General features: G+C 39.7%; 1 protein-coding gene across 5 annotated transcripts in view; it reads left to right on the forward strand.

Annotated features, from left to right (window-relative positions):
- The window catches only part of TADA2A (transcriptional adaptor 2A), a 53,329-nt gene extending 27,673 nt beyond the window's left edge, over nucleotides 1-25,656 (forward strand). For 3 of the 5 annotated variants that reach the window (XM_025439787.3, XM_025439786.3, XM_025439790.3), the window contains 8 exons: nucleotides 8,130-8,193; nucleotides 11,019-11,062; nucleotides 15,139-15,249; nucleotides 16,739-16,810; nucleotides 20,206-20,338; nucleotides 21,298-21,341; nucleotides 23,390-23,463; nucleotides 24,785-25,656. In XM_025439787.3, coding sequence (XP_025295572.1) covers nucleotides 8,130-8,193; nucleotides 11,019-11,062; nucleotides 15,139-15,249; nucleotides 16,739-16,810; nucleotides 20,206-20,338; nucleotides 21,298-21,341; nucleotides 23,390-23,463; nucleotides 24,785-24,970 — 728 coding nt within the window. In that variant the 3' untranslated portion in view covers nucleotides 24,971-25,656. The remainder of the gene's footprint in view (nucleotides 1-8,129; nucleotides 8,194-11,018; nucleotides 11,063-15,138; nucleotides 15,250-16,738; nucleotides 16,811-20,205; nucleotides 20,339-21,297; nucleotides 21,342-23,389; nucleotides 23,464-24,784) is intronic. The other 2 variants (XM_025439789.3, XM_025439788.3) reach the window with 2 other exon arrangements.
- Nucleotides 25,657-26,220: the final 564 nt, after the last annotated feature.

Below are 26,220 nucleotides of genomic sequence, written 5' to 3' on the forward strand. Positions count from 1 at the left end.
GGCAGAGGGAGAGGCAGGCTTCCCGAGGAGCAGGGAAACCAATGTGGGACTCTATCCCAGGACCCTGAGATCATGACCTGAGCTGAAGTCAGATGCTTAACTGACTAAGCCACCCAGGTGCCCTGAAAAAGATCATTTGTGATGAGGATGAGAATGTGGATCATGTAATGGTAGTTGGTATGCTGGTCTTGGACTATGTGATCTTTCTTTTGAACTACACTGAGGTAGTTCATTGAATGACCTTCACTGCTTCTGTAGAAAGAAGGGAATCAGTGTAAACACCTTGGGACTTCAGTACCAACTGATGATACTAGATGTTCTCTGGGATGCCTGTGTAGCTCAGTGGTTGAATGTCTGCCTTTGGCTCGGGGCATGAGCCTCAAGTCCCGTGATTGAGTGCCACATCAGGCTCCCTGCATGGAACCTGCTTCTCCTCTCTCTGCCTGTGTCTCTGCCTCTCTCTCTCTCTGCGTCTCTGGTGAATAAATAAATAAAATCTTAAAAAAAAAAAAAGATACTAGATATTCACTATAATCTGTTACTCCAAATTTCCCATAGCAGAAAAAAAGAATGGAAGTTCTTCAAGGGTTTTTAGACCAAGATTGGGAATTCCTTTTTTTCTCAGAACTATTGGATTTTTAGCACTTTTGAATTTTTATCTAAGATTTATGTCCATTCTAGTGTTATAATGTAAGTAGTTAATGCCAACAGGGCTCTTAAAGAAAGAGACTTTAATTAAATCTCTTTTTTCCTCCTCTTTCTACTTACATTGAACTACATATTTAAAATAATCCCCAATATTCTTCCATTTTAGTCCAGAATTGAATGTGATACAATGGGTGAATAATGCCTCCTTGGATTCTGTATTTCCCAAACAGTATCTTCATTGTTTATCTTAAATCTATATCCGAGGTGGGAAAGGCAAGTAGAGTCCTTGTTGAACTGTAAATCAAGTTTTCATATTGCATTAACTGGTTCACTGTCACTAGAAAGGGAACTTGATTCTTCTTTTCCACAGAAGAGCTATTTAGGTATTTGTTAACACCAGATCTGGGACCAAGAAAGAGTTCTCATAAAAATTTTACCTTCAGGATTTTCTATCTACATATTTCTTGAGCCATTTTCTTTGCAAAATTTCATTCCTCCCATTTTCTCCCACACAACTTTAAGGAAAGTGGAAGTGACGCAGATGGAACTAAAAGAGGAAAGCTTGACAGCAAACTGCTTGAGCATTCACTAGACACACTGTGTTTGTTCAGTCTTCCACATCAGTCTCTTCTTTTCAAGCCCAGTAACCCACGTGATGGCCTTTCTCCTCTCTGGAGGTGGTTCCTTGACTGCAGTGTACGGATGGATTGCCATTCAGTATTTGTCATACACACCAGCTTTGATTAAAATGGTTTTTTTTTTTTTTTAAATGGTATTGTTTCCTGACTCGTATCTTTCTTATTCAGAACGCAAAAAAAGTAGCTGTACATATATATATATATATATATCCCCCTTTTAGATACTGTTCAAAAGTGCGAACTTTTGAAAGTCAGAATTTTTCATGTCGATAAGGGCTCAACTATGTCAAACTTTGCTGAATCACTTCTTCTCCAAGATCTTTATTCTTTAGCCTCAGCATTATGGAGAAAACTGTGGTAATGGTTGGTATTTAATTTCACTCTTCATTCTTTATAGAAGCAAGGTTTACAGTTTCTTCTGGTATGTTTGTAGTCCTTTCTGTAAGTAGGAGCAATAAGAAAAAGAAAGAAGCTACTGATTAAAGATTTTTGTTTCCGTTAGCATTTCAAATCTGTAACATACTTTAGTTTGTATTCTTCCTACGATTTCTCCACCTTGTAAGTCACTTGATTCCAGTTATTTTGAACTAGAATCGAAGCATCAGTTACGGACTGTTCTAATATGCAGCTTTAACAGAATATAAATAATAAGCCCTGACTCCCTTTTTCCTCCCTGTCTTACTGGCAAACTATATGTTCAGATGGGTACTTTTTAAAAGATGTTAACATTTGAAAGCGGTTTAGCAGTGCTTGAGATCAAAGGGATGACTTGCTGGCGCCACAAGAGGATGCTTTGTTTATGGTCTAAAGTACTTATTTAGCTCCTCTAGCAGCCTGACCCACTGCCCAATGTGGCTGACCCACTGTCCAGTGTGGTGCATGTATGGCCCCTGAGCTGAGCACATTCTCCCAGATACTCAGTGAAGGGGAGAGACTGGGAGCCCACAGATAGGAAGAAATGAGAAAGACCTTTCTAAGCACACCTAGCACAGAGAGAGGGGCACATATTTTGTGCAAATTGGGACACTGATTGTACTTTAGCCCTGCTTCTGAGTCATTGGGTGATCTTGGGCAAGTCCCTGCAATCTTGCTTGCTGTTTTTTTGTGTCCACTGCCAGTAATGTCTCCAATGAAAGATGATACATAGTTGAGATTGCTGTTATTACCATTCCATTATACTCTTAATATTACTGGGAGTTGATAACATTCCTTTTATGTTCCCTCACTTATATAACTTCTGCAAGGAAACAAACTGGCTAGGTTCTGTCCCAGGGCTGATGTCATCAACCCCTTTTCCTCACCCAAAGACTTTTGCTATGATTCATGGAATTTGTCTAGTATGATGGGTTTGAATGGTCCATTATAGAGACCTGGGACACAATGGAGGGATAATTAATTGCATTCCAACCATACTAGAAGCTTTCAGAATGGGCCAGGAAAGGATACTGCCAGTGAAGCAATGCCTGAGGAAGAAAATAAGGAAGTTCTGGGATCCCTAGATGACACCACCATGTATTTTATTGAAATAAGCAGAAATTATTGGTTCAGAAAGAATGATGCAGAAGACTCAACTTGGCATTCTCTTGGGTCCTGGTATGTTTGGGACTTCGATGTAGATGCACAGTGTTGTTCCTTTTTCCTGTGGGCCATCTCTCCCTAGGGTGCTTTCATTTGGGAAAAACACATCTAGATTTGTAGAATCCCTTTTCCCAGAGTTTCACAGGTTCTAAAACCCTGAGTACAACATCTTCTAATCATTGCTGTCCTATTACCTAGGCAAGCGACAGGCATTATGAGCTCCTTCCTACATGTTGGGTCAGTGTTTTCAACACTTCATAGAGTTGCCCATTGGGGCCGTTTACTCTCCCTTTATTTGGAAAGCTAATTTCAGCAAAATTTCTTGGCCAGGCATGGATACTCCCCCACCCTCTTAGTTCTTTTCTTTTTTTTAACTTCTTTGGCTTATATTATCAGCCTTTAGATAATTTAATGGTTAGTAGATTAGAGGTCCAGCCTTGTCACTATGTATACCTAGCTACCTATTGGCAATGCCCTTCCCTTTATTTTTTATTTTTTATTTTTTTTTTTTGCCCTTCCCTTTAAAGGCATGTAGGGTGTTATACGTAAGACATTTTAGACATAAATGCTATTTAGTAATAATAGCTGTTACATATAGCCCTTTAATGTTTGCCAGGTACCATTCTGTGCCCTTCACACATGTGAGTTAATGTCATTTAATCTGCATAGAACTCTGTAAATTCAGCATTATTATTACCATCATCATCCTAATCTCCCATTTTATAGATGAGGAAACTGAAGAATGGAAATATCAAGTAGCTTGCCTAAGGTCATATAACCTGCTAGTGACAGCCATCTCCAGAGTCTATGTTCTTAATATTTATCAACAATATTTATCATCTTTACAACCTTGCGTTTTTATTGCTGTTTTTGTGTGTGTGTGTGTGTGTGTGTTTGTGAGATGTCATATTTGTTATCTTCCATAGCTTAACCACATTTTCCCATTTTACATTCAGGAAAGTGCACGAAGGACTTAAGTAACTATGGCTTCCTACTTGCTGACTTTAACCATTAGGTCACATAGTCTTCCTTCCTTCACAGAATTAATTGTGTACATCTTGATCAAAAGCTTTTGGGGGAAAATGACTTTTAAAAAGCTTTGCTTCTGGGGAATACCTGAGTCACAGGTTTGTGCTTATGTGGTTGCAATAGAGATTTTGATTGGCTTCCCTGCAGTTAAAGCCTCTGAGTTGGTTCTCTTGCCAAGCAAGCAGTAAGTGCCTTCTGTTAGGAAAACAGAGACATGTTGCCAGCTATTTTGAACAATGTTAGAAATACACTGCAGTGGGAAGGAACTGCCTCTGACTTCTGCCCACTTCTTGAAATATTTTAAGGCCAGTCGTTTAGAAACTTTGTTATCAGTCCCCAGTGTAATCACAGGGAGACAATTCTTCCCTTAAAGCTGGGATTTCAAGAGTGAATAGGTTATGGGTGGTTTTGGTTTGTCTTTAATGATCTCTGGTTCTTTGTTTGCCCGTTTTACTGGAACTTCCAGTCACTTTAAGTAAAATGTGAACCAGTGATTCTCATTCTTTCAGTGTCTGCCTTCTCATTTCTGTTCTGCCTGCTGTGGTCCTCCCTGGGTTATTCATGCAGTTAAGATTTTATAATCAGTTACTGCAATCTGAGTGCTTTATAAAGAAAAGAGACGGTTTCAAATATGCATTTTCCTCTGGGAGAATGCCAGTTCTCCCATTTGTTTCTGTGTGTGCCTTTCCTTCCCTTTGTTCTCTAAAGCCAGTTGCACAGTTCACTACTGAAATGATCAAGCAGTGAAACTAGTTGTCAGTATTTATAGATTTTTTTTTTTGTAGTCTCTTCAGGTTTTTTTTCTGTGTTAAGTCATTCCCACACAAATCTCCGCAAACAACCTGATAAGTTAATGTCTTAGAAGAATTACAGAAATGTGTTTTCAGAATTAGCAATAATTTCCACTGGTTCCTCAAGACATTTTTCCCCCGTTGAATTCCTCTTGTTATTGGGTAGGTAAATAAGATAAGACCCATAAAGAGCTTGGAACATCATAAGTACTCAGTGTGTGTTAGCTGTTTACGTAGCTTTTTTTTTTTCTTTCTGCCTTGAACTGTTGACTACCTAATTCTGTTTCTCATACAAAAAAAGGTCCATTAAAAAAAAAACAACAACAACAGAGTCCATTATAAAACTTGTGTTTGGTTAGAGATGCATCCTCTCCTCCCTATTCTCACCTGCCTGTTCCACCACAGGCAAATAAACTGCATCTCCACCAGCACAGCAGTCTAGAGCATATCATTCTATAGCCGTGTGTTAGAAAACAGTAGCCAGGTACGGGACTATTTCAAAATACCTGGGCTTTTATATGGAACAACCCTATAAATCGAGAAAGAGTTCACTTATAGAAAGAGTTCTACCTAAAAAATAAAAAAAGTTTGAAAACCGTTGCCTTAAATCTTTAATCTGATATTATTGAATTATTTTTAGTTGTGGGCAGTTGTGAGGAAAAATAAAGCAATGATGTTTAAATTTTTGAGCTTGTTAGAAACAAAAAAAATCCATAGTAGCTAATACTTTTTTCTTTATACTTAAAAAAAATAATGCATCCACTCTCCTCTTCAGATCATCCAGCTAGAATTTGTGTTATTTTTATCTCAGACTCAAGGTAGAATGGCGTAGATAAAGTATTCCTGGTCATTTCCCAGTGATTGAAGTTACATACATATACAGTGCATCTGCTCAGAGCCCCACGTTAGATTTTGATATCTTTTCCTTCTAATCTGAGACTATCCTGAGGGCAGGTAGCAGTGAGATGCACAGTAATGAATCAGGGTGGAGTATCCAGAATTTATTTCTATTATCTTGTCAGGGATACCATATTGACAGCACCTCAGAACTGTACATTAATCAACTTTTGTTGCTTTTATATAGTGAAAGAAATTGGTGACTGTAATGAACCACTGTATACTATTCTCTTACCTGGTTGGTTGCATTTTTTCCTACCTTAAAATCTAGTTTCAGGAAGCAAAAGTGTGAGTTTCAAACTGTTCATGGAAGTACCCTCAGGGACCACTACTGGCAAGGGTAGCTGGAGGTAGAATAGGGAGAGTAGTTCAGCTAAAGCTGATCTAACTTTTGCATTTCAAATAAGAACATATTTGAAAATAATGTTTAAAAGTTACTCTAGGAGATCATGCAAATCTGTGTTGACTCATTGCCCCTATGGGCTACACTTGAATTTGTATCTTACATCCTTCTGGTGAGCAGTGAGATTGTATTGCTTTTTTTTGTTTATCAGTATTACAGAGGCTCTAGGCTCTATTTTGGTTCAATGAAGCTCACTATCGTGGAAGAAGTGATTGTCACAACTAAATTCTTTGCTGCATGGCTGTTGTGTTAAGTTTTATTACCTAACATCTGAATAGTATATTTTAGTTTTTCAAAGGATGCATGTCAGGTTATTCTGTTGTGCTCTAGAGCCTCTTTCTTCTGTGAATAAATTTAGTAATTAAAACCCATCAAACTCTCAACTTACACAAAGCCTAAGGGGATAACAAGTTATTAAGATAGTTCCAGAATCTACTAAAATCACTAAATTTTAAGATTCCTTCAGAATCCATTGATTATAGTTAAGAAGAATGGTTTATGTAGCACAGTGCCAAATCAAGTAGTACTCATATTTTCTTCTAGAGCTATTAGTGGCTAGTCTATATTTCCTAATTTTAGAGGGTCTTCAGAGTATAAAAAGCCTGTGGGAGTTGTTTACTTCTGAGGTTTTTTTTTTTTTTTTGAGTTTTTTTTTTTTTTAAACACACATATCATTTTTAGTTAAGCCAGATTTAGCATATAGGACTATCACAGAGAAAGTAAACATGTTGGGCAATTTCAGTGTCTTTCCTACTCTAAGGCTCTAGAACCAGACTGTCTGGGTTTGGATCCCTGCTCTGTACTCAGCAGCTTTGCAACCTAGGGCATATTGTTTTACACACATGGTGTATAGGGTGTATGAAAGAATGGTAGGAAACAAGCCTAGGAAGATAGGGAGATTCAAGACATCAGGGATTTTATATAACATGTGAGGGTTTGAACTCCCGTAAATGGATAGGAAGCCACTGAAAAATTGTCAGCAGAGGAAATACACCATCAGATTATGCTTAAAAACATTACCCTGGTACCATTTGAATGGTTGAATTGGAATAAGGTAGGAATGGAGTTATTAAATGAGTACATGCCGTAATCTCAGTGAGACAAGATACCTGAGCTAAGGAATAGGATTAGGGACAAAGAGATGAATTTGAGACAGACTAAAGCATTCAATATAGGTAAGATTCACTGACTGACTGGATATGGAGGGAGGGGAGGGACAGGCAGGCTGATTTGTCTTAGCAGAGTTTTGGAAAAGAGGTAGAGTACAAGTTTGTAATTGAAGATCATGTGAGTAGAGATGTCCAGATAGGGTCTGGAGCTTCAAATAAATATCTGAATTTGAGATTATATTTCGATGGTACGTGGAACCATAGAAGTGGATAAGTTTCTAGGAATAAAGTGAAGGGTGATAAGAAAGATGAGCACAGAACCCTGAGGAACTCTGAAGCTGGAAAAATTGGCCAGGGAAAGAAAGAGAACCACAACTATTGTATTGATGAAACCTTTTGCTGTCTACTGACTCTTTTCTCCTAATTCCCTGTGTCTTTAATAGGAGACTAAAGCCAGGAAAGGACTGGGATGTGGGCAACAAAACAGAGCATAGCTTTGGGGTTGTTAGGCCATTTAGTAGAACTTTTCACTACTGAATGCAAAACTATCCCCTAAGTAGTTGTTGCTCCCCAACTGAAAAGTGCTGCTGTACCTTATTCACATCAATCTTCTTTTGTTATTGTCTCCTGAACCTAACTCCTGTGAGGTTATAACCCCAGTCAATATTTATTTTTATAACTACTCTAATAGATGCAATTTCTAACCCTGTATGACCAAAGTTCAGATTCCTGTTATACGAAACCTAGTAATATACATAACAAGGCATGGCCAAAAGAGGTGTTCGGTAGAAAGCAGAATTATTGTCTATAGGGTAATGCCATATAAATACATACCTAGAAAAAAAGAACTTCACTGTAATTTACTGACAAAGAAGTTTGATATCATAAGATATTTTGTTTCTAAGAGACAAATTGCCTAAGCCAGTGAGTGTGGAATAGTTAGCAATATGAGGTCAAAGTTTAGGACAGTTTGGGTAAAAGATTTATTTTTGTCTTGGCTTTATATCTATGTGTGTGTGTGTGTGTTCGTTTTTAGCTCTGAAGATGGCTGTAGTAGATATCTATCATTCCAGATTAAAGGAGAGACAAAGGCGAAAAAAGTAAGTATAGAAAACCATCCTGCCTTCTTTCAGCTATGGATTACTGACCACATATAACCCATAAGAACATTCTACTTGTAGCTTGTCTTGTGACCTCAAGAAAGACACTTATCTTCCTTGGTCCTTAATTTATCCCTGTCAAATGGGGATAATAATACTTTCCCTTGGGATGCCTGGGTGGCTCAGCGGTTTAGTGCCTGCCTTCAGCCCAGGGCGTGATCCTGGAGTCCCAGGATCGAGTCCCACATCAGGCTTCCTGCATGGAGCCTGCTTCTCCCTCTGCCTGTGTCTCTGCCTCTCTCTCTCTCTCTCTCTGTGTCTCTCATGAATAAATAAATAAAATCTTTTAAAAAAAAATTTCCTTTTTTTGGGTTTTTCTTACCCTTTTTTTTAAGATTTTTTTATTCATTTATTCATAGACACAGAGAGAGAGGCAGAGACAAAAAATAAATAAATTAATTAATTAATTAATTAAAAAAAAAAAAGAGAGGCAGAGACACAGGCAGAGGGAGAGGGAGAAGCAGGCTCCATGCAGAGAGCCCAATGCAGGACCCGATCCCAGGTCTCCAGGATCATACCCCAGGCTGCAGGCGGTGCCAAACCACTGCACCACCGGAGTTGCCTTTCTTACCCTTTCTTTTTTATTTTTATTTTATTTTTATTTTTATTTTTATTTTTATTTTTATTTTTATTTGTTTATGATAGTCACACACACACACACAGAGAGAGAGAGAGAGGCAGAGACATAGGCAGAGGGAGAAGCAGGCTCCATGCACCGGGAGCCCGACATGGGATTCGATCCCAGGTCTCCAGGATCGCACCCTGGGCCAAAGGCAGGTGCTAAACCGCTGCACCACCCAGGGATCCCTTTCTTATTACCCTTTCTTATGTTATGATGATCATTAAATAATATGGGTACACTAAGGAAAAAAGGAGTAAGATAAATTCAAGGTGTTATCAAATTGTTACGCTTTTTTTAATGCTCTCATTCTAATTACTCACTTTTTTTTTAATTTTTATTTATTTGTGATAGTCACACAGAGAGAGAGAGAGAGAGAGAGAGAGAGGCAGAGACATAGGCAGAGGGAGAAGCAGGCTCCATGCACCGGGAGTCCGACGTGGGATTCGATCCCGGGTCTCCAGGATCGCGCCCTGGGCCAAAGACAGGCGCTAAACCGCTGCGCCACCCAGGGATCCCCTAATTACTCACTTTTATGAGAAGTCTTGTCTAGAAGGATTTCAAAGAAATTTTACACAAGTTTCAGACACTCTCAGTTACTCCTCTTTGCAGCAGAACAAAAAACATACATTCAGCCTGAGAAATTATGGATCCCAGACCCCTGTTAGAGCGGAGCCTAATTATTATAGAGACTATTAACAGTTCAGGGAAGGGTATGCTGGGGGTATGAGAGAGAGAGAGAGAGAGAGAGAGTGTGTGTGTGTGTGTGTGTGTGTGTGTGTTCTCAGGGTGTTACTGGAAACACTGACATCACAACAAAAAAAGTGGAATAGGACTTGGGAGGCACTCTCGAGAGACCAAAATGTGACCTAAAGTAAAGCATGCTGAAAGTTAGCTTCTGACAAGTGTTGGAAAAGATTACCCAGCTGCCCCTGTGAGAAGCTTCATTACTAGTCATGAATACCTGTGGTATCCAAATCATAGGTTCCAGCCACAGCTCTGCCTGGTTTACTTAAATTCTGTTTTGCTTAAAACATACTTTGAGCTAGACAGTATCTTGGAACTCAGTGGTTGAGGTTGCTGTTAGATCTTATGTTGGGGCCCTCCCATTAAACCAGCACAGTACTTACTTCAAATAACTTCAAAGCATTATGTGAATGTAAACATGTATACTTGTAAATGTTGGATGTGATCACAGTGCCCTTTTATGGTTTAGCCATTTCTCTTAAATGACTGTTCTCAATTCCCTAAATCGAATAGATTAATTCTTATGACACGGACACTGATTCCCTTCTGTGTCATTCCAAGTTATAGACATGTTTTTCAATTTTTTAAAAAGATTTTATTTATTTATTCATGAGAGACACAGAGAGAGAGAGAGAGGCAGAGACACAGGCAGAGGGAGAAGCAGGCTCCAGGCAGGGAACCCGATACGGGACTTGATCTCGGGACCCCAGGATCATGCCCTGGGCCAAAGGCAGGTGCTAAACTGCTGAGCCACCCAGGGATCCCTTTGTTTTTCAATTTTTAAAAAATTTATTTTATTTACTTACTTGAGAGAGAGCATGAGCAGGGAGAGAGGGAGAGGGAGAAGCAGACTCTCCGCTGAGCTGGGAGCCTGATGTGGAGCTTGATCCCAGGACCTTGGGATCATGACCCAAACTGAAAACAGAGGCTTAACCGACTGAGCACCCAGGCACCCCCCCCCCCCCGTTTTTCAATTTTTTTGAGTGCTCACTTACCCATCCAGCACAGTTACTGGGAATCTACCATGTCCAAGGAAAGGAAAAATATATGCTGCTTGAAAGCCTAAAATTGTGTTAGCAGACTTTTTTTTTTTAATATTTTATTTATTTATTCATGAGAGACACAGAGTGAGGCAGAGGGAGAAGCAGGCTCCATGCAGGGAGCCTCACGTGGAACTTGATCCTAGGCGTGGGCTGAAGGCAGGCACTAAACTGTTGAGCCACCCAGGGATCCCTGTGTTAGCAGACTTACCACCCTTCAGAACTCTGTGGGGAGTGATAACTTTGAACCTGAGTATTCCACTTCATAGTGTTTCAGATGTCTAGTAAAAGCTGCATGTGGAAGACATTATTAGTTGTGAAACTAATTATAATAAACATTATTGTTGTTTTCATCCTAGAATTATAAGAGACCATGGATTAATCAACCTTAGAAAGTTTCAGTGTAAGTATTAGCTGCTTTATTTTAAAATTTCTTCCAACATTATTGAACAGTTTTGAACAAATCATTTGTGGCAGTAGTTCTTTTTTTTTTTTTAAGGTTTTATTTATTTATTCATGAGAGACACAGAGACAGAGACAGAGGCAGAGACAGAGGCAGAGGGAGAAGCAGGCTTCCTGTGGGGAGCCCGATGCAGGACCCGAAGCCAGGACCTCGGAATCACAACCCGAGCCAAAGGCAGACATTCAACCCCTGAGCCACCCTGTATCAGTAGTTCTTAATCCAAGTTGCATATTAGCATCTTGTATATAGTTTGTTTTTTTTTTTTTAAGTAATCGCCATACCCAAGGTGGGGCTCGACTCAGTACCCCAAGATCAGGAGTCATGTGCTCTACTGACTGAGCCAGTGAGGTGCTCCAGCGTATCATACAGGAAACTTTTAAAAATTCTGGAATAAATAAATAAATAAATAAATAAATAAATAAATAAATAAATAAGTAAGTAAGTAAGTAAGTAAGTAAGTAAGTAAATAAATAAATAAATAAATAAATAAATAAATAAATAAATTCTGATGCCTAGGTATCACCCAAGACTAATTAGGTCAGAATCTCTGAGGGTTAGTCCTAGAATATCTTTATTTTATTTTATTTTAAAGATTTTACTTATTTATTCATGAGAGACACAGGCGGGGGGTGGGCAGAGACACAAGCAGACAGAGAAGCAAGCTCCATGCAGGGAGCCTGACATGGGACTCAATCCTGGGTCTCCAGGATCACACCCCAGGCTGAAGGCGGCGCTAAACTGCTGAGCCACCCGGGGCTGAATATCTTTATTTTTAAGAAATCTTCAAGGCAATTATGTTACATAGTGAGAGCTCAAAACCATTAACATATGATCAACACTTGTATGATAATTCCTTTCTTAAAAAGTAGTATAGGAAAAAAAAAAAAAAAAGTAGTATAGGGATCCCTGGGTGGCGCAGCGGTTTAGCGCCTACCTTTGGCCCAGGACGCGATCCTGGAGACCCGGGATCGAATCCCACGTCAAGCTCCCGGTGCATGGAGCCTGCTTCTCCCTCTGCCTGTATCTCTGCCTCTCTCTCTCTCTCTCTCTCTCTCTCTCTCTGTGACTATCATAAATAAGTAAAAATTAAAAAAAAAAAAACATTTAAAAAAGTATAATTTAATTACAGCATAAATATTAATGGATCATTTTCTGGAACTGGGTAGGAACTATATGTTAAACATAACATAACCTTGATCATCAGGTTGTTAAAACATTTTTATTGAAAAGGCAACCTCTATTTTGCATAGTAGTGGACAAACAATTATAAGACATCTAGCATTGTCTGATGGTGATAGTAAAACTATAATGACTTCTAAGTGAATGCACACTTTGTTTGACCTTACTGTTTTAAGTATTGAAGATACCTAGGGCTGAGCAGAAAGTATCCCTGTACTTTTTCTTCTTCTACACTCTAGAGTTTGTTTAGCAAGTAAGAATGATGATCTTATAATAATTACAATATTTATATAAATGTTTATAATATTTCTAAGTCGTAATACTCTTTTTTTGTAAAAGTACCTAATGATTATTGTCCTTCGTATCCTAGTTGATAGAATCCAATAGAGTTTGGCACCCTGTGCCATTATAGGGTTCAGGTCAGCCAGTCATGGGTTAAGTGTTTTTTTAATATAGTTGTGATAAAAAAATAAGTATGTTACTTTTTTTTCACTTTCCATTTATACTTTTTCAAGTGATAGTGGTTTGAAGATGTCACTCTTAATAGTTAATATATAAATATATTGTATATTTATATATATGTAAGTATATAATTTGCTAAACTTATATTACTAGATATTTAGTATATTTTTAGTTTTTTGAATCTTTATAAATAATCCTATGATGAATTTGTGAATGAAGCTTTATATATATTTAGAATATTTTTTAAGGTAGATTCTTAAAAGTGGAGTTAATAGTTCAAAGAAGGTGATCATTAAAAACATTTGACATATGCTACCAGATTGGTTTCCAAAAGATGGTTCTATCAATTTATATTCCTTCTAGCATTTCCTTGCCTGTTTAACTTCATCCTCATTGAGAACTGTTGGCTTGCAAAAATAACTGAGGATCAGATTTCATTGCTCTTTCTATAGACAATCATTGGTCATATTCTGGTAGCTACAGTAGTGGGTTCCTGTGTCTGAATGCCTGGGCTTTCAATCAAAGATCAATAGGGTTTTGACCTTTACTCATTGTAGACCTTGATTTTCACATAAGTTCTATTCTCAGCTGGTAAAGAGAGATCAGTTTAGCCTGATTTTTTTCTTTTAAGATTTTATTTATTCATGAGAGACACAGAGGCAGAGACACAGGCAGAGGGAGAAGTAGGCTCCATGCAGGGAGCCTGACATGGGACTCGATCCCGAGTCTCCAGGATCACGCCCTGGGCTGAAGGTGGTGCTAAACTGCTGAGGCACCCAGGCTTCCCAGTTTAGCCTGATTATTAACTGTATTTTGTACGTATAGAGCTGAGAGGAGGCTCTGTTGCTTCGCAGTGTGGTTTCAGAGGTTTCAATTGCCATTATAGTGAGTGTATGTGACCTTAATATTGTAGGCAGAGGATTTTTTTTCCATCAAATTTAAAATTATTACTCCTAATTCTTCTGTACTATCCTTGTAGGGTGTTTTTTTGCTTTTGGTTGTGGGGGGTTTTTTGGTAGTGAAAATAATCAGTGGCTGCCCATGAAATCAGCACCTGAACTTTGTGGATAAGAATCTCTCTTTCAAGGGAAGAGATTCAGCTGAAAAAAGGACTTTATTTATTTATTTATTTATTAAAGATTGTTTTTATTTATTTCTGAGAATACACAGAGAGGAGAGAGAGAAGCAGAGACACAGGCAGAGGAAGAAGCAGGCACCATGCAAGGAGCCTGACATGGGACTCGATTCTGGGTCTCCAGGATCAGGCCCTGGGCCAAAGGCAGTGCTAAACTACTTGAGCCACCTGGGCTGCCCAAGAGGACTTAATTTAAATAACTATCATAATGGAAAGCATGTATCTATACTCTAGAAGTGAGCAGAACTAGCTTAGTTACTGATTAACTCACCTAATAAGTTTCAGCTTAGTTCATCTGAATGAAATGACCAAGTAGCAGTTCCTGGCTACTCCAACCTACCACTTATTGTTGGTAGGTTTTACTCCCCATCTTCTTTGCTGATAGTACTTTTTATTAGGAATGTGGTCATTAGGGCAGCCCAGGTGGCTCAGCAGTTTAGCGCCACCTTCAGTCCAGGGCCTAATCCTGGAGACCCAGGATCAAGTCCCACATTGGGCTCCCTGCATGGAGCCTGCTTCTCCGTCTGCCTGCCTCTCTCTCTCTCTTATGAATAAACAAATAAAATCTTAAAAAAAAGTGGGGTGGGGGGATGTGGTCATTAGTGATCCTCAGAGTTACTGACTGTGGCTACCCTGTATATATGACCATTTACTTGGATGATAGTTATGAAAATATAATTTCATTAGTAGTAAATTAAGTTGTGGTACTTAGAGGAAGGCAAAACGACCCTTATAGAGAGTGAAGAAATAAATGTCTCACTTGAGGATGTGTTGGTAAGGAGATTTCTAGTAGATATGGAAGAGATCACACATTTTTTATAGGCTAGTCTGCCTCTTCTAGATGGATTATTGTGTCTGCATTTCCCTTGTTTTCCTGCAGAGGTTAATACCAGAAATTTTGCCCAACATTGTTCCTAAAAATGCATGATCTACCTTTGTCTTTCCCATTACTACCAGCAGTCCCTGCCCCTGTACAAATTAAGAGACTGAGGTGTGGAGGTCACAGGCTGTTCAGTAATGCAGATGATCTTCAGTTCTCCAGGAATAACAATATCCCTATGTGATAGTCACTGTGATGCTGTTATCTTTATGATTAGTGTTTTGCATTGTTGGCTTTCCTGTTTGCTTCCTGTCATGGGTAAATTAGTCAGGTTAGGAATAGTGTCTGTCCTTCCATTTAATGAGAATGTAGAGATTTTTATTTTTTCTATGGCATGGTCGTGTTTTATTTTTTCTGTAGTAATGGAACGACGGTATCCCAAGGAAGTCCAAGACCTTTACGAAACAATGAGGCGATTTGCAAGGATAGTGGGGCCAGTGGAGCACGACAAGTTCATTGAAAGCCATGCACGTAGGTGCTTTTTAACCCTTGTGCAAATATTTGTGTTTGTGTGTGTTGATATAAATAGACAAAATGGTATGTTTTAGGTGAAGTTGTATAAATAAATAAATGGATATTTTTGTCTTCTCTTCCCCTTTATTACCTTGAACTAAATTTGGGACTTCAGGGGTGGAAGAGAAGGAGTTAAAAAGCCCAGTAGCTTTCCTTTTTCTCAGCTAAGCAGTAGTTTAGTAGTTTCTCCCCTCACTTTTTATTATGGAAGTTTTCAAATATATACAAAGGTAGAGATAATAGTGTAATGAACCCCCATGTAACTATCACCCAGCTCCGCAATTAATACATGACCAATCCACTTTCATTTTTATCACCCCCTCTTCTCTCACCCTCAACTGGATTATTTTGAAGCAAATCCCAGGCTTTGGGGCTTGAAATCAAGAGTCCATGCTCAACTGACTCAGCCAGCCAGGCACCCCAGTGCTTCTGCCATTTTTTTTTTTGCCTGTCTGAGAGAATTCATTTGATTTTTCACTATAAAAAATTAAAGTTTGTTAAGGCCATAAGGCTTACATTTTAAAATAATTTGGACTAAGTGGCTTAGTCTATACCTTTTCATCACAAGATTTGTGTATTTGACCCTCAAATTTAGTCCTGGGGAAAATGCTTTACCAGGGCTCTTGTCCTGTTCTCATCATGCAAATATTTCTTGCATGGCATTGTAGGCATTTATCTGAGCCAGGTCGGTTGTCCTCATCAAACACCCTGTTTGGTTGGCATTCTTTTTGTGATTTGTACTAGGTGACTGATCTTTTACTTCCTGCCCCAGTTTGTGCCATCCCTGGTTTATGTGTCACTCTAAAGAACTACACCCAATGGATTGTCCAGGCTCTTCCTTCATCCTCTGTTTCAAAGCACTCAAATTTGAATGTTCTATCACATAATAACCCAAGTAGTTGCAACCTGATCTGTGCACTCAGAGGAAGAAATCTTTGGTCTATGGAAAACAATGCTCTTTTGTTCCTATAGGAGAAAAGCTGTCAAGAAACTATCTAGGACTTGAGCACAGAGCTTTTGTCTTTTGCTTGCAAAAGGACCACATCAAGTAATAGCAGAGACAGGTTTTATAAAAGAATTTGGTTACGTGGATAAAACTGTTATTAGAGGATAAATAGAGCAGGGAAACTTAGTTGTTTAAGAAAATTATATTTGTTACTTCTGTAGCTAAATGAACTCAGCCAGTTTACTGTATGTTTTCTGGGAGACAATTCCAGCTGCTTTTTCCAGTTGGAGATGGCAGCGAAAAGATGGCTAGAGTAGATTTTTCTCAGTTCTTGAGTAAAATTTCTAATGAGATGTCACTAACATAATAGGATTCCTCACATGGAATTGCCCTGTCTTTTGTATAAGGCAGTATTACTGAAAATACTCAACAGCACCAGTGCTTACTGATGATGATTTTGTTTTTCCAATTTTTCTCCTTCATTCTTTTTGGGATAAACAGTGGAATTTGAACTCCGAAGGGAAATCAAGAGGCTCCAGGAATACAGGACAGCAGGCATCACCAATTTTTGTAGTAAGTGTGCTTATTAAGCTACACATTGTTTGGGGGGCAAGTCTCTTCTAAACACAAAGAGGAAGTCTCTGTTTGAAGTGATGTGGGTTTTTTTAAAACAAGCTTTCCCTTTTGGGAATGAGTGGTCTTTCCGGTAAAGACTCATCTGTTTAATTCTTATAAATTCCATTATATGGATCATCTCAGGTAAAATAAGAGTGATGACAAAAGAGAGGTGCTCCTTTAGATTTGAGAATCTGCTGTGCCCCCCCCAAAAAAAGGATTTTGTGTTCTAATTTTTAGTCTCAGTCTTTTAAAATTTTGTGATGCATGGTCTGATCATTTGTATTTTTTTTTTAAGATTTATTTATTTTTTTATTCAGAGAGAGAGAGAGAGGCAGAGACACAGGCAGAGGGAGAAGCAGGCTCCATGCAGGAAACCCGATGTGGGACTCAATCCCAGGTCTCCAGAATCACACCCCAGGCTGCAGGCGGTGGTAAACCGCTGTGCCACCGGGGCTGCCCTGATCATTTGTATTAACCAAGCTTCAAATGGCTCTATGTGCTTGCATCCCAGTTACTTGAGGTAGTAATAATTATTATATTAATAGCAGCTAACATCTAGATAGCAATTTATCATACACCAGGCCCAACACTTAGCATTTCCCCTGAATGTTATCATTTGATTCTCATAACAAACTTGAGATAGGCATTGTTATTTCTGTGTAATGAAGAAATTAAGGCTTGAAATGGCTAAAGAGATACTTGTAATAGAGCCAGGTCATAAAGGACAGCAGTGTATTAGAGTAGTTAAGAGCTTGAGGTCTAGACTTGGGCAGGTTGGGTTTGAATTCTGACTCTCCTATTTACCAGATTTGTAATTCTGTTCAAGTTGCAATTTTCCAAGTCTCTTAGAGTTAGTAAAACGATTAAGTTAGAGATAATGCATAAAAACAGCATAGTCCCTGGCAATGGGTAAATGCTCAATAAGTGGTGGTTTCTCTTGTTTTATTGGAAAGATATTTAGCATTCCCTCCTTCCTGTTGGTTGAAAGCTATCACCTACTACCCATGGGGAGTAGCCTTGTTGGGTGTAAATCAATCTAATGTAATGATTCTTTATTTTTAATGAAACCATTTCAAAATGAAATTTTACATAGAGCCCTAATCTATAAGTAAGATGAAAGTGGAACTACTTTGAAGTTTGATGGTTCAGGTCATACATAGAACGCAGAACCATCAGTACATGGTGGTGCCTTTGTTCTTCACAGTAACCCCTGAGGTATTTTCATTGTATCTTAGGACTTTATGTACCATGGTTTGAAACTCATTGGTGTGGTACTTTGGAATTTGTACACCTTTGTTAACGTGAAGATACCATGCAACCTTTGTTTAACAAGACACTCATACCAGGTTTTGATTACCTGATACTGGTTGTGTCTAGGAAAGAGGGGAAAGGAATAGTGCTAGTCAATGAGAACTTGTTTTTATTTTTATTTATTTATTTATTTATTTTTTATTTGTTTATTTATTTTAGAACTTGTTTTTATTTGTAATTTTAATTGTTTTTTTAAAGAAAAGGATATATGTATATAGATAGCACTTGTGTAACTTTTGAAAAACAAAAAAATAGACAGGAAGCAAATATGACAGTATTAAGAGTTAGTTACTTTTTGGGGGTAGAATCATGAGTGACTCTTAACTTTTTTGGTACTTTTCTGTTTTGGCGCTTTTGCTCCCAAATTTCTTAAAGCTAGAAAGAGAATAAAAATAATAATCAGGGATCCCTGGGTGGCGCAGCGGTTTGGCGCCTGCCTTTCGCCCAGGGCGCGATCCTGGAGACCCGGGATCGAATCCCACATCGGGCTCCCGGTGCATGGAGCCTGCTTCTCCCTCTGCCTGTGTCTCTGCCTCTCTCTCTCTCTGTGACTATCATAAATAAATTAAAAAATAATAATAATAATAATAATTTCTTGTCAAAAAAGGGATTTCAAACTAGGGGAAATCATGTTGCTCTTAAAAAAATAATTATGGGGGGCACCTGGTTGGCTCAGTTGGTTGAATATACAACTCTTGGTTTCAGCTAGGGTTGTGATCTCAGGGTCTTGAGATAGAGCCCTCTGTCTACCTTCCTCCCTCAGTGCAGGGTCTGCTTGAGTTTCTTTCTCCCTCCCTCTCTGGTCCTCCCCCTATCCTCAATCTTTCTTTCTCTCTCTCTTAAATAAATAAATGGGGGCACCTGGGTGGCTCAGTCAGTTAAGCATCAGACCCTTGATTTCTGCTCAGGTCATGATCTCATGGTTATGGGATCAAGCCTGGCATGGGGCTCTATGCTCAGTGTGGAGCCTGCTTGAGATTCTCTTACACTGCCCCTCCCCCTGTTCATGCTCTCTCTCTCGCTGTCTCTCAATAAATAAACCTTTAAAAAAATAAATAAAATCTTTTTGGGGGATCCCTGGGTGGCGCAGTGGTTTGGCGCCTGCCTTTGGCCCAGGGCACGATCCTGGAGACCCGGGATCGAATCCCACATCAGGCTCCCGGTGCATGGAGCCTGCTTCTCCCTCTGCCTGTGTCTCTGCCTCTCTCTCTCTCTGTGACTATCATAAATAAATAAAAATTAAAAAAAAAAAAAAAAATTAAAAAAAAAAAAAAATCTTTTTGGGCGCCTGGGTGGTTCGGTGGTTCTGCCTTTGGCTCAGGTCGTGACCCTGGAATCCTGGGATCGAGTCCTACATCAGGCTCCCTGCAGGGAGCCTGCTCCTTCCTCTGCCTATGTCTCTGCCTCTCTGTCTCTCATGAATAAATAAATAAAATCTTTTAAAAAACCAGAAAATCACCTATACCCACATGAGTGACCTGGAGAGTTAGTGCAAGTATCTGTAGCCACATTGCACAGCTGTACCCAGTGGTTGAAAGAGAAGAAGAATTGTCAATTCCATTGTGTGTGGTTTTTTTTTTTTTTTTTTTTAAGATTTTATTTATTTATTCATGAGAAACCCACAGAGAAAGAGAGATAGGCAGAGAGAGAAGCAGGCTTCATGTAAGGAGCCCGATGTGAGACTCAATCCCTGGGCGGAAGGCAGGTGCTCAACGGCTATGAGCCACCCAGGCATCCCAATTCCATTGTGTTTTATCTTTTTAAGGATTTATTTTAGAGAGAGTGAGAGCAATCGAGGGAGAGAGAGAGAATCTCAAGCAGACTCCCCATCGAGTGCAGAGTCCCACATGGGGCTCAATCCTGTGACCCTGTGATCTTAACTTGAGCCAAAACCAAGATTACCTGACTGTGCCACCCAGGTGCCAGGGAAGCAGTTTTACAAAGGAAACCCCAAAAAGGCGAATTGCTGGTCAGTTAGAAAGCCCTTCAGTTAGCTCTGCTGTGTTGTCATTGGCAGTCATGCTGTTATCTACACTCAGGTGCCAGAACCTATGACCACCTCAAGAAGACTCGAGAGGAGGAGCGCCTTAAACGCACCATGCTCTCTGAAGTTCTCCAGTACATCCAGGACAGCAGTGCTTGCCAGCAGTGGCTCCGCCGGCAAGCTGACCTGTGAGTAATTAGTACAGGGAGGATGAGCATCTTCTTAGATGCTTTGGCTTTTCCATGTAGTTTCAGACATTTCCATGGGTACCCTACCCACATGGCAGAGTAGTAATGATTGGATAACTAGAAAAACTCCAAATTCTAATTTTAGTAGTCTTATCTCAGAAACACTGTGGTACTGACAGTTTTGAGAAACATAGCTGGCCTTCTTTGCTAACTTTGATCCTCTTTTTAAAAATTAGTAAATTGAGGGATCCCTGGGTGGCGCAGCGGTTTGGCGCCTGCCTTTGGCCCAGGGCGCAATCCTGGAGACCCGGGATCGAATCCCATGTCGGGCTCCTGGTGCATGGAGCCTGCTTCTCCCTCTGCCTATGTCTCTGCCTCTCTCTCTCTCTCTCTCTCTGTGTGTGTGTGTGACTATCATAAATAAATAAAAATTTTAAAAAAAATTAGTAAATTGCAGGGTGCCTCAAGTTGACCATCTGCCTTTGGCTCAGATCATGATCTCTGGGTCCTGGGATTGAGCCCTGGGTTGGGCTCCCTGCTTAACAGGGAGTTTGCTTCTCCTCTCCCCCTGCTCTTCTTTGCTGCTTGTGCTCTCTCTCTCTTTCAAATAAATAAAGAAAATCTTTAAAAAAAAAATTAGTAAACTCCTCCCCCATGTTTCCTCTCTCCCCGCCATTATCTATTAGAACTATTTCAATTGGCAAATCATGTCCCTGTCCTTAGTCTCCATGGATGTTCCAGATTAAGAGCTCTTAACAAATCCAAGTGATTTCTTACACGCCATATTACAGATGACACTTCCTGGTTAGTATAGCGGGGTATCCTATAAAACAGTGCCATCTATCTCTGCATCCCTTTAAAGTAACCAACTGGATAAATGACACCCAGTCCCACATGGGCTTTTGGAAATGGCCTTCTTTGGTGTGACATAAGTTTTAAATTCCTCTTCTTTGTTTTAGTGATTCTGGCCTGAGCCCTTCTGTTCCGATGGCTTCGAATTCAGGTAATTATTTTTCAGGCTAGAGCAAGTCTTGATTATCACATTTTCAGTAGTTCCTTCCCCTTGTGGGAGCAGAGTGCTTAGGCAGAGCAGGTAAGTAAGTAAGTGTATCCCAGTATGTAAACCTCAGCAAGTTTTCAGAATCATCATGGCCAGATAGGGATTATCATCAGGGTTTGAGTTCAGAGACAGGGAAGAAAGAGCTCCAGAGAGGTGTTTTCTTTTTTACCAATGAGCAGTTTATTGTGGTTGTATTTACCACAGATTTTGAGATTTGTCTCACAGGATAAATTAAAGCCTTTGTATCCTAAGCAGAAAGACAAGGATTTCTTTATAAGTTAGAGACTTGAGGTATTTCTGTTATTATTACCTGTTTGGGTATGCCCTTATTTTGAAGTTAGTTTTCAGAGCCAGCTGAAGTCATATGTTATCTGGCAATCCTTGATGCTTGATAATCGATGAATGGTAATTTGAGGTGGTGTGAGTTATAGAGCTCTGATCCAAAATTGTTGTGTTTCTTTGCCAGTTATTATTCATCCCTGCTCCATATGCTAGATTAGCCACTTTCCCATATCAGAACATACAGACCACTCCCCTGTAGAGACTGGCCTAGTGAAAAAGGTGACCCACTTGCAGTTTTACCATTCTTTGGAAACTTGAAACAATAAACTTTGTGATCCCATTCAAAATCTCTCAGATTCAGCATCTAGACAGGGCTCAGAGAAGGCTACTTCTTTTTTTAAAAATGATTCCTTTGTTTCAGGTGGTTATTTCTTAATACTTAAAAGAGAAAAAGTCTTTTAGAGAGTGGTCAGGACAGCTAAATCCAAACTTTATTTTACGAGTTACTTACTTCTAACTCTGCACCCCGAGTCTAAATACAGAAATAGAATAACAAATATAGTAACAGTGATAACTAATAATGGTACTTGTGTTTTCTGAACCATCTCTACTCATTTATTCTTTGTGGCTTCCTCAGCAGGTGTTAGCCTTTCTCATCCCCTGTATTTAGGTTGAGGAGACCCCTTCCTTCTCCTCCTGTTCTCAGCTACTCCTCAGGCAGTGCAAAGTAGCAATCCTGGATCATTTGTTACAACCTAGCCTCTGGTAACTTTGGTGAGATACCAAATGATTTTAGTCTCCCTTTTTGAGCATTTAGAGGAAGGCCAGGCCTATTGGCTATGGAAAAGCCCTTATCCCTTTATTGATTCCACAGAGAAGCTGTTTTCTAGCAGAGCAGCCTGTAACAGTCCCTCCCTATTTCTCTCCACCCCCTGAAAGGCAACCCCCATGAAACTTGTTAAAAATGATTCTACATCTTCTTTTGCCTAACTCAGCCCACCTATCTCCCAACTAAACACTAACTCCAAATATACATTCAAAACCAAAGCAAAAAATTTTGTGCATCAAACTTCCCATCCTGGGCAGTGACCTCATGCTTAGGTTTCTTTCTCAGTATGTGAGTACACCTCAGCTTCTGGTTTGCCATATAATGGCTCATTGTTCCTCTGAGTGGATCTTTCAGGTAAACAGGCTACTTTGGAAGGAACAGATATTCCCTCACATAATAAATAAGAAGGGCCTTTTGCTGGCCTAACAGTCTGCCTTTGATCTGAAGGCAAATGGTATGTGGTTAATTACGGTGTTTGCCTCCTGCTCCTGGCAGAGTGGTGAGGGCTGGGAAGTGTCTCTCCTGTGGACTTGTTATTTCCATTCATCAGCTGTCAGGATTGGTAGCATATGACCTTTCTTCACTAGGTGACATCTGGGCTTTAGAATTTAGAATCTTACTGGGTCGGAAAGAGTAGCAACTGGGTTGCTAAGGTATATGTGATTGTGTATTTTAGCAGAGCAAAGGGCACATGAATTACCACTAGTAATTTCAGGTGAACATTGGGGTCCCCATGTTGCCAACTGGACTGAGGCCTGGGGTGATGGGTAGAGATTTCTTACAGCTGGGCGTGGTGACCATGTAACTAGCCTGGCTGCAGTAGACTGTTACTTCACAATTGTCACTCCTATGAAATACGTACCTTTTTCTGTGTCTGTAGGTAGACGAAGTGCACCACCCTTGAACCTCACTGGCCTTCCTGGCACAGAGAAGCTGAATGAAAAAGAAAAGGAGGTAAAAAAAAAAGGGGGGGGGGGCGGGGATCTAGAGGAGAGAGATTAGAATGATTAGTATATATAAATCTAAATAATGGCAGCTATCATTTATTGAGCATTACCATGTACCAGATACTTAGTACTAAGTGCTTCATGTGAATGAAATTGTAAATTTATAAACCTACAGTATCTCATATATGAAAATGGTCATTTCCTGTTAGAATGGTCACTTTGATAAGCTCTACATTATTCCAACAATATAACCATGACTTAAAAGATTTTTAGAATTGTCTCCATAGCATACATGTAAGTCATGAAGAAAGGACTTTATCATCACATATAGTCATATACTAATGTTGATTAAAAATGCCATGACCTACTTTTCTTTTCCACTAAAATCATCAGACTTATCTTCATACTACTTTTGGCTGCCTCAAAAGGGTCATCCTCAAGCATTAAAAAAAAAAAAAATGTGCATAGCTCTGAAGTCCATTCCAAAAGAGCAACCCTCTTCTGTTCTTCATGTGCTCCTTTTACGATTCCCAAGATCAATCTTCCCATCTGCCACTCCATATCATTAGTAGGTCAGATAGTAAGGGGAGTCATGGAGTAGGGGCTGTTTTAGTCTTTTATTTACTATTCCCCCAGGAAACAGTTGGGGAACTACTATTGCTGATGAAGGTCACGGGCCTTTCTGAGTCAAGTATTAAGTGGCCCAGAGTTTCAAGCAGTATTTATCCTTACCCACAAACAGTGACCTCACGCTGCTTATTGCTGTGGGGTGCCATGGCAGGTGGACTGGGATTGAGCCAGCTTTGTAGATTTTTAGCAGCTGAAGTAGCCTCTTCATGAGGTCTCTGTATCTCCTTCTCCTTCAAAGTAGGAAATGTAATCACAAAAGCAGTGACAGCTACTTTATGCTGATACTAAAAAATGTGATTCACACTTGGGAATCTGAGTATCTGCACCCCCGCCCCTACTATGCCCTGTGGCTCTTCCGTGACTGGCTATGTTGGAATGTGCTGGGCTGAGAGCTCTGTGGACCCAGGCTGCTGCTCAGGACACATACTTGTGCTCCTTGACAAACCCAGGTGAGCCAGCTGACACGTGCTAAAGTCCCTCCCAGCATCAGACTCTGGTTTTCTCTTCCTAAGTGTCTGTTGTCAGGGAATATTCTCTCCAAGGAAGAGACTAAATGGAATGTGGTCCAGCCACCCAGCAGCTCCTATAAATAGTTGGAGGTTGATGTCACTTTTTAAATTTTATTTTGGCTATACCTACTGGATTAAATTATGAGAATGACAGATGTTAATGTTTATTAAATTTGCCGTGTCTTGCAGCTCTGTCAGATGGTGAGGTTGGTCCCAGGAGCCTATTTAGAATACAAATCTGCTCTGTTGAACGAATGTAACAAGCAAGGAGGCTTAAGACTGGCACAGGCGAGAGCACTCATCAAGATAGATGTGAACAAAACCCGGAAAATCTATGATTTCCTCATCCGAGAAGGATACATCACTAAAGCCTAAGGCTCTGAGGGCTTGGGATCAGAAATCACAAGTTTGGAATGTGCTGGGCCAAACAACAGCATGGGCATTCTGGAGAATTTCATTTCTGAGCTGAATTCTTGTTGTAAAAAGAGGAAGGACAAAGGGAACCCTAAGTTGTATTAACATCTACTTTCTTCTCCACCCCACTTTAAAACACTTCTGTTGTTGGTGTTGTGCAGCAGTTATGTGCTAGATAAGCTATTATTAAATGTGAGTGGGCCTTTATTCTCAACACCTCTTGTAACTAAAACAAGAACCATAGTACCTCACATCAGAGTGTTGGTAGAAATAGAACTTGAACCAATCTTTAGTCCTGGGAGTCCGGCTCACATCTTTGTACTTGGGAGGCTGGTTTTCTCATTATATGTTTTGCCTTCAAACGTTACGGAAAGATCTAAAATAAAGAAAAGGGTTATAGAGCATGAGAAAGCTTTCTCTCTCCTTCTGGGGATTTTTTTAAACTGACAGCTTACGTTTATGAGCAAATGGGAGGAAAATCTCTCCCTGATGGTCTCATCCCAAATTATGTCTTTCCCTTTAATGTCTGGCTTTGTACTTTGCAGTCTGACTGTCGAATCTGCAGTAGATTTTTGAGGAGGTGGCACCGGATATAAAATGTCTCTGTTATTTTTAGAATTAATGGATTAAAATGTTTTGCTACTTAATTTGTGGGTGTGTCAAGTATTCTGGTAACTAAAGCACACTTAGGGTGTCGAATGCCCGCCTCATCATGCTGCGCTGTCTCTGCTAACGTGTGTCCTGGAGTCACCCTGTCCTTACCCTGGGTTTCCCAGAATACCAGGCCCCTGAGGATGGAGATGACACAACTAACCTCGGCTTTGCTTGGATTAAGACCTGAACCATAATCTCTTAATGGTAACAGGTTAGCCTGGAATAAAAGCTACTTTTAAAACAAAAGTAAAGCAGTTTCATATATGGGACTCACTAGATATGAGGGTGAGTAACCCCACCATGTCTGAAACTTGATCCTCAAACCATTCCACAATTAAACTAAATGCAAAGTCATGGTTATCCCGTTTCTGTTAGAAACAAAACTGTATATAGAAATAACTTCAAAATTGTATAAATTGCCTCCAGGAGCTGAGTGATTCTTTAATTCTTTCAACATTCAACATATCTAATTAAAATATTATAGGCTTTGTTGGAAGTATTTGTTCAAACTTTTTGCCTCATTTAAATATGCATGCTTAGGGGTGCCTGGGTGGCTC

The sequence above is a fragment of the Canis lupus genome, chromosome 9 (assembly GCF_003254725.2).
Source record: "Canis lupus dingo isolate Sandy chromosome 9, ASM325472v2, whole genome shotgun sequence".
NCBI classification, from domain to species: Eukaryota; Metazoa; Chordata; class Mammalia; order Carnivora; family Canidae; genus Canis; species Canis lupus.